General features: G+C 33.8%; 2 protein-coding genes across 2 annotated transcripts; both read right to left on the bottom strand.

Moving 5' to 3' along the window:
• Positions 1 to 2,084: 2,084 nt before the first annotated feature.
• On the bottom strand, positions 2,085 to 4,634 carry LOC113280004 (zinc finger MYM-type protein 1-like). Its single transcript, XM_026528637.1, has 2 exons — positions 4,337 to 4,634; positions 2,085 to 4,243 (listed from the first exon to the last, which is right to left on the bottom strand). Exons 1-2 carry the CDS (start codon positions 4,632 to 4,634, stop codon positions 2,085 to 2,087), a joined length of 2,457 nt encoding a protein of 818 aa, XP_026384422.1.
• Positions 4,635 to 4,974: 340 nt separating this feature from the next.
• On the bottom strand, positions 4,975 to 6,746 carry LOC113278088. Its single transcript, XM_026527020.1, has 5 exons — positions 6,649 to 6,746; positions 6,138 to 6,251; positions 5,984 to 6,055; positions 5,310 to 5,513; positions 4,975 to 5,210 (listed from the first exon to the last, which is right to left on the bottom strand). The coding sequence occupies exons 2-5, from the start codon at positions 6,204 to 6,206 to the stop codon at positions 5,046 to 5,048; spliced, it is 510 nt and encodes a 169-aa protein (XP_026382805.1). The 5' UTR covers positions 6,207 to 6,251; positions 6,649 to 6,746; the 3' UTR covers positions 4,975 to 5,045.
• Between the last annotated feature and the right edge of the window lie 1,792 nt (positions 6,747 to 8,538).

Genomic DNA, 8,538 nt, shown 5'->3' with positions numbered 1-8,538 from the left:
TAAGATTTCAGTTTCTCATAGTAAATTTAATACCCTTATTGAAGTAGTGAAAAAACAAGAATCATTTTCAAGAATGGTTGCCAAACCTAATAAAGGAAAAACATTAAAAGGGATACCAAATGTAACTACAAGGAAGCAAGCATTTAATTCAATGAAGATTAATTCAGTGGTAGGGAGTTCTAGTAATTCCCAAATCTCTCAATCTCAATGAGAGCTATGTATTGGAATATCAGAGGTTTGAGAAGAACTCAAGCCAAAGATAAGCTAAGAAGTTTAGTAAATAATTTCAGTCCTTCATTACTTTGGGTTGCTGAACCAAAAATAAGAGTTACTAATAGTATTTTGATACAAATAAAATTACCAGGTATGAATCAAATGGTAATACACAACTCTAGCAATACACACAAAGGTAATATCTGGCTTTTTTGGCATTCTTCATTATTTATTCCATCAGTTATTTCCAACACAAGGCAAGCAATAACAGTTCAAGTTGGAGATGTATTAGTTACAGGAATTCATGCAGCATGTATTACTATGGATAGGAGAATTTTATGGGAAGAATTAATAGCAGTGAGTGAACTGAATCTGCCATGGTTGGTGATAGGAAATTTTAGTGTGGTTCTCAGTTATGAGGAGAAAAAAGGTGGCATACCTACTTTAAGAATTTCACTGCAGGAATTTAGAAATTGTATGGAATCTTGCAATTTAGTACAAGCACCCAAGTCTGGTATCCAATTTTCTTGGTGCAATAACAGAGTGGGAAAGAAAAGAATTTTATGTGATTTACACTAGTCCAGAAGGGGCTATAAATGACGATCAAAGTCTGTTATAAAACATGATTTATCACGGTTTTCATCTGTCATTCGAACCGTTATTTATTTGGTGTGACTTTTTATAAATGATAAATAGATAACGTTATTAAGTACGACGACTAAAATTTGTGATTTAAACTCACGTACAAAATTTGTTGTTAAGTATCACGGTTATTGTATGTGACATATAATAACCATTGATTAATGTCATAAAAAAATCACGCTTACTAGACGTGAAATATATCACGGTCGAAGTACGTCATTTAAAAATCACGGAAGATGTATGTTAAACAAAATAACGGTTGACATCTGTTATAATTCGAGGTATTTTTATTAAATAATTTTTTTATTTTAACGAGAAAGTTCTGTCATTTTTTAGCTGCCGATTCAGATATTGGTATTCAGGTTTTCGAAATCTGAAATCAGTTCATAATAATATTTGCATTCAGGTTTTCGGAATCTGAAATCAGTTCATAATAATACTTGGTGTATCAGAAATTCATCAAGATTAAAAAACAAAATAAACAGTTAAACAAATTGACTTTATTAATTACTTTTTAAAAGAAAATAGAATATTCAACATAAATTAGAAGACATCCTAACAACTCCAAGTTACATGATCCAAATGCTCTCCTACAGGAGTCACATAGGCCTTTGGCCACCTAATAAAGTTACCAATAGGAACATCCCGAAGTACAGCTTCATCTCTGTCACACAACATTTCATTTGGCTCAATGATTACGTGAAGCATGCAGTTGTAGTTGTCATCAATCAACACTGTAGTATCGACATATTCAACTGCAACTGGCTTTTTGCTTGAGCAGAGCCGATCCTGTGTGTATTAGGGCCCTGTGCGAACTTAATCGCAGGGCCTTCTTACGTTCAATTTGTTTTTCTCCACGACAATTTCGAATAACAATAAAATGAAACTAAGACGATTAATATATATATATATATATATATATATCTACCATTACAATAAACATAACAAGTTCTTTACCGTTATAAGCATTGCTTTCATACATATTGTCTAGTTCAACACAAAAAAAGGGTTCAAAAAGAGATTGTCGACTTTTTTTTCTAGTATTTACCGTCTGTATCTTTGTAAATGACTTCAAGTTCTCCCATCTGTGAGTTAGTTAACCAAAATAAATGTACCTGAAAGACATATAAAGACTAAAGTTGTTAGTAAACCAAAAATACAAATGGAAGACTCCATAAGATCAATATCAAATTGAAATATGACATGCATATATACCATTCATAAGATCATCAGCGGAAATTTAGCCGTCTTGAATTCACCGCTGCAAAATCATCGATTAATGAATCAATATCAACATCGTCAACAAAACTATGCTCAATCGATATCATTGCCATCCCATTGAGTCTTTCTTGGGCCATGGTAGTACGCAAAAACGATTTCAGGATGTTTAATTTTGAAAAGCTTCTTTCTGCCGATGCCACTGTAACTGGAATTGTTAAGAGTACTCTATATGCAATAGATGTAATCGGAAAGCTATATTGACGTTTTATGAAATTAAATATACCAACTGCTGTGGTTATTTCCATTGGTAATAGTTCACGTAAAACTTTCAACTCGCCAAACAAATCGTTTGCATCAATATCCGACACTTCCTCGTGTCTTAGAGCAGCTTCAAGATTATCACAACGAGCTTTCAACTGATCATCATCCATTGAGTTTAAAGTATCTGAACTAAACAAAAAACCAAATATGTCGTCACATGCTTTATATTGCTCAAACCGTCTTTCAAGTGAACTAATAGCTTGATCAACAATCTGCAAGAAGAACTTAGTTCGAAAAGATTCTTCAGCTGATTGGACTGTTTCCTCACAATTTCCAATCTCATCAAAAAATTGTGTTCTATGAATTATACGACCCACATGAAAATAAGCTTCAACTCCCAATTGATTAGCAATATCTTTGGCAGTGGTTAAGGCCTTCCCAAATTCCTTATCTCTATAGTTTTGAAAATATTTTAGAAGTCCTTTCACTTGACGCATAGCATCGTCGATAAGCATATCCTTAAACTGCAATGATTTACTAACCAAGTTTACAGCATTTAACAAATCATACCAAATCACCATGCTTAATAAAAACTCAAAATTTCCAACACTATGTTTTGCTAAGTTTTTCGCTTTAAACTTAGCTGCAGTATCCTTATCATCACCATTATCTCCTACTTTAAGCAAAGCTTTTCTTATATCAAAAACTTGAAACCTAACTGCCTTCACACTTTCAATGTGACTTTCCCATCTAGTATCCGACAATGGTTTGACGGTATAACCTTTCACATATTCTTTGAAAATATCCCACCGTTTTGTAGATGCAGAAAAAATCTTGTAAATCTGATTTAATGTTTCAAAAAAATCTGTAGCTCCCTTACAAGAACGTGCCATATCAAGAAGTGTTAAATTTAAACAATGAGCCCCACAAGGTGTATACATTGCTCTTGGATTCACAGCCAACAACTTCTTTTGTACACCATTTTTGCACCCACTCATATTAGCCCCATTATCATATCCTTGACCACGAATGTTGTTAATGTCAAGATCGAGATCTTTCAAAACACTTTTCAGTACATCAAATAGTCCTTGTGCAGTTGTGTCAACTACTTTTAAGAATCCCATGAAGTATTCTTGAATTTTTATTGGACTTTCACTAGTATCTACACACCGAATAATCAAAGACATTTTCTCTTGGTGGCTCGCATCCGGAGTACAATCAAGCAATATAGAAAAATACTTGGCAGCCTTAATTTTCTGAATGATGGCACTTTTGATTTTAGAAGCTAGCAAATCAATCAACTCATTTTGGATCTTAGAACTAAGATAATTGTAATGAATTTCATTATTTTTAATTCTTCTCATATGTTCTTTCATTACCGGATCCCACTCGGCAATCATTTCAATCAAACCTAAAAAATTTCCATTACTAATTTCATACACTTTCTCATTTGTTCCACGAAAAGCCAAGTTATGTATGCTAAGATATTTCACAACAGAAATAATTCTCTTCAATACTTGCTTCCAGTGTTCCCTATCTTCATTAATCTGACGTTGAAGGTGCTTATCAATTGTATCATTTATCTTTAGTCTATCACGCAGTTCAAGCCAAACTTTCATTTTAACATTGTGTTCTGTACTATTTTCATGCTTACTAACCATTTGACTAAGATGACCCCAGTCATTATACCCCTCATTTGATAAACCACATATCCGAGAACTATTTTTAAACAGCTTACAACAGAAGAAAAATACTTTATCTAGTTCTTTTGAATACACAAGCCATTTTCTGTCATATTCTTCACCATTAGGTAAAATTCTTGTAAAAAAAGTTGAAGAGAAGTATCTTGATCGTTTATCCTTGGGACCTTTCTTTATATTTGGGTCTCTAAGAGGTCCTTTTTCCACTAAAAGATCTCTAGAGTTTGTGTCAAGACTACCCCATTATCTAGGATCATATATATCCACATGTACTAGAGGGGGAGAAAGTGGAGGTTCACATTCAATATCATCTCTACATATATCTTCCCTATCAGAAACATTTTCATTTTCGTTAACAACTATGTTAGGAACTTCTTCATGAACATTCTGAGTGAGTTCCAAATCATTTCCTATTTCATCACGGTCCAAATTGGGAACAACATTTTCATTTTCAGTTAGATTTGGAACTATTGTAGGTGGAAGCTTAACAACAAATCTATCCAATGCTCCTCTTTGTGACTCCTTAAAGGCTAGATCTTTTTTCTGTTTTATGCGCTTATCATGACCAGGAGTTTCTTTTCTTAAACTCTTAACCATATTTCAAATAGCAGCAAGTAATGATTTTAATTATTTATTACCCGATTATAGCCGATTAGCCGGGTAATAAATAATTAAAATTGGAAAATTAACCTAAAATTGGATAGTTTACTTACATTAAACATGAAGATTTGCTCCCTTTTTTCCATACTAGTAGTCTAGTATAATCACGATTATACCTTAGCTCTTCTATGAGTAAATTTGAGGATTTATGTAAATTCTTGTCAAACAGTATAGATGGGCAATGGACTAGTTAGGACGAAGGGGAAACTGGAAAGAAAGAGAATGTGATAAGGTGATTTTTTCGTCTGTGTTAGAAGAGTAAAGTGTGAGAGTGATATGGGGCTTGGTTATTGGGCTTAAATAAAATCTGAAATAGAGCTAATATGTTTTTGTGCCAGAACATTTGTATTAACTTATGGGGAGGGGGGGCATTTGTTTTCTAGATAAAAGGCCCTGGCCAGAGTCGGGCCCTGTGCGGTCGCACACCCTGCACACCCTCGGGCCCGGCTCTGTCCTTGAGTTCCTCAAAAATAAAAGACCAAACGTCGATGGTACTATTGGCATCCCAATATCCTGTATATTTAACAAACAAGACCAAGTTAGCTTAAAAATTCATGATAGCAACATTGTATGCATCTGACTACACAATACTAAAGAGCTGTTAGAAATCACCTGCTGGTAAGAGCTATTAGAGATCTGATCATGTACTCCAGTGTTGTTTTTCTGTCTTTCAGCATCCAACTGTGCTTTCAAAGCTTCGTTTTTCTGCTTCTCTTTCAGGACATTGTGCTTCTCTTCCTGCAACCTGGCGTTCATAAACTCAGAAGCAAGAAACTGGGATTTAGAAACGCCAGCACCCATTCCGCGTATGTATCCCTTACGATCAGCGCCAAATATCCAGCCATATTTAAGAAGCAAATTAAAATTCCATGAAATTCAGTTAAACAATTAATGTAACACATGGGCGTTTCTTAGACTACCGTGCATATAGAAAGTCACGGGCAATTCACAAGGCGGCAATAACAGTATACACATAGAGGGAAACTTCAGTTATTAACACATTTTTCTAATACAGTCCAGCACTTATGTCATCAAACATATAAAAACTAATGAAATGTACATATTGGTGCTGGTGCGGGCTACTTGAAGCAGTGATTACTAATAAAACATAAAATAAGATAGTTCTACAGATGCAACAGTACTACAGTATGGCAATGTGGTTGTAAGAGACTGAAAACAATAGCGAACCAAGCATTACTGTAAAAGAGCAACTTAACCACTATCACCATACAATATAAAAATTCAAGAAGCAAAAAGATTCATGTAACAACAAATACACCACTAACCTTGGTAACAGCGTCGGTTCCCAAACACTTTTGTGCTGAAGGATTTTTATCATATTCCTCCTGCACCAATGCCTACACATCAACAGAAGCCAGCTAAAGTCAACTGATATCATAAATATCAATAAATAATATTAGACAAAATAGGAGAACCTACTAATTTTGCAGCTGCCAGTGATTTAGAAGATGAGGGATTATCATATGGGGTGACTTTATGTGTCTTCATAAACACATCTGGCCTATATATCTCACCAGTGGGACTTTCTTTCTCCTGTGACAACAAAATGTATTAAATACTTGCAAAGTTTTGCATCAAAAGACGACATCTTTGAGACAATAAAGAAGAGGCTTCTACTGACAAGATAAGTGCATCAAAATTCCATTAGATGCTTAGATAAGTAATCATTCTATAGCATCACTTCTTATATAATCTAACCAGCTTAGTTTCTTCAGTTAATATTGCAATTTAAAACCAATTGGATTGAAACTAATAAGTGACCCTTTCAGCAGGATGCAATAATGCGCGAAACTGCATAAACAAGGACTCTTGGCATACCAAAACTTCTTATGCTCTCCAGTTAATGAAACAAATTGTAAAACATAAGAATAATAGCTCAAAAATGACATATGACCATAAGCTTAGGGAAAATAAATCCAACTGGACTCACTTGAACAGAGTCTCAAATGTCTTCTTTGCATTCCGAAGGAACCTCTTTCCAATTATTAAACCCCAATCCTATTCGTGATCTTGTGATCTCGCCGATCCAAGTTACAAATTCTGCTGGTCGGTTTCATTGCCCGTGCTCATTAAAGAACACTGGAAAACGCGTATCTAGGTTGGAAAAGCCAAAATCAGCATAAGTAATGAACCATCAGTGATTTAGAAAAGAAGGTATATCAAGGAACAAAACTTACAAGAAACGAATAATTGGTAGATATAACTTAAAAACTAGGGAAATCAATGAATGTAACATTACCATCAGAGTTTTCATGAATGTTCTCAATATCATTATCATGAATATTAAGAGCATGGTCTGATTAATGGATTGACATAGTTCCATGCGGTTCATCATGACATGATTCAGACAATATGGGACTGCGTCTAGGAGACAAGGGAGCCCAGTTAAATATGGGGCATCTTTCCCTCGAACAAAGAGTGCTCATGCTTCCTCCGGTCATCTGAAACATCAAAAAACCTATTCATCAAGAAAACAACAACTACTCTACCATAAGAAAACCACACTTAAACATGGATAGAAACAGTCTAATAGCTCTATTGAACTGATTTGTTATTTGCACCAAAATATTTTAAACACACAAACACCCTATATATACATCGTAATCAGATCCATATACACGAAACTCAGACTGTCTTGTTACAAAACTATAACAAACCCAAGTTCAGATTTAATCGGAGATAGTCTGATATGAAACCCATTCATGTTTTCGATCAAAAAGTCATAAGTTAATTAGCGATTGTATTATTACAATACTAAAACAATCCTATGTAACCTGATTTCAGATTCAATCAAAGATACTCTAATATGAAAATCATGCATTTTTTCAATCAAAATCATAGCAAGTTATTTACCAATACATAAATATGCTTATGAAGCTAATAGAAAATCAAGTGGCATGGTATTAACTTAGACTGTCTTATTACAAAACTATAATCAATCAAAATCATAATAAGTTATTTACCAATACATAACTATGCTTATGCAGCTAATAGCAAATCAAGTGGCATTGTATTAACTCGGACTGTCTTATTACAAAACTATAACAAACCCAAGTTCAGATTCAATCATAGTCTGATATGAAACCCATTCATGTCTTCAATCAAAAAGTCATAAGTTCATTAGAAATTGTGTTATTACAAAACTAAAACAATCCTATGTGACCTGATTTCAGATTCAATCAAAGATACTCTAATATGAAATTCATGCATTTTTTCAATCAAAATCATAATAAGTTATTTGATAAGCATAAAATAGATATACCTCGTTGTTTTTTTATCTCTGATAATCCCCCAAAAAGATAAATCTCTTTTGATCTCTGATAATCCCAAAAAAGATAAATCTCTTAACATCTCTAAATTGACTTTAGGGTTTACCTTTACAGCTATTCCAAAACACCAAGCGGGAAATAATCCCACACAAATGAATTTTCCTTTGATTTTCATCCCGCCCAAAAATTATTAGGGTTCAAATCCAAAAAAGAAAATTGACCGGGATTATTTCCTCTGGATGTTCTTCTTCAATTGATTCTCAATATATTCTTCTTTACATCCTACGGCGATGCACAAATGTTTCCGAAATTGTAGAACAAATCTTCACTAATAAATCCTGATTTTCTACCAAAAAAAATTGGGTTGAGGAGAAAACTTGCCTAAGATAGAAGAGATATGGATGAAGCACCGACACAACCCAGGAAAATACTCTACTCTTTTTTCTAAAATATAAATCTTGTTTTTTTTACTTCTTAATTTTGATGAAAAAAACAACACGTTCAGCACCATCGGTCTAGTGGTCGAATAATATATTCCCATCTTACAAACC

Source organism: Papaver somniferum, chromosome 5, assembly GCF_003573695.1.
Source record: "Papaver somniferum cultivar HN1 chromosome 5, ASM357369v1, whole genome shotgun sequence".
NCBI classification, from domain to species: domain Eukaryota; kingdom Viridiplantae; phylum Streptophyta; class Magnoliopsida; order Ranunculales; family Papaveraceae; genus Papaver; species Papaver somniferum.
The sequence above is the reverse complement of the archived record's forward strand: the minus strand, read 5'-3'. Positions and strand labels throughout refer to the sequence as shown.

Bases quoted from the DNA above. Each gene is read 5' to 3' on its own strand.
- LOC113280004 (XM_026528637.1), bottom strand. From the start codon at position 4,634: ATGGTTAAGAGTTTAAGAAAAGAAACTCCTGGTCATGATAAGCGCATA. The intron at 4,244-4,336 runs GTGAACCTCCAC...GAGATCTTTTAG, and splicing joins ATGTAGAGATGATATTGAAT to TGGAAAAAGGACCTCTTAGA.
- LOC113278088 (XM_026527020.1), bottom strand. From the start codon at position 6,206: ATGAAGACACATAAAGTCACCCCATATGATAATCCCTCATCTTCTAAA. The intron at 5,514-5,983 runs GTTAGTGGTGTA...GCTGATCGTAAG, and splicing joins GAACCGACGCTGTTACCAAG to GGATACATACGCGGAATGGG. The intron at 5,211-5,309 runs GTGATTTCTAAC...TTAAATATACAG, and splicing joins CTAATAGCTCTTACCAGCAG to GATATTGGGATGCCAATAGT.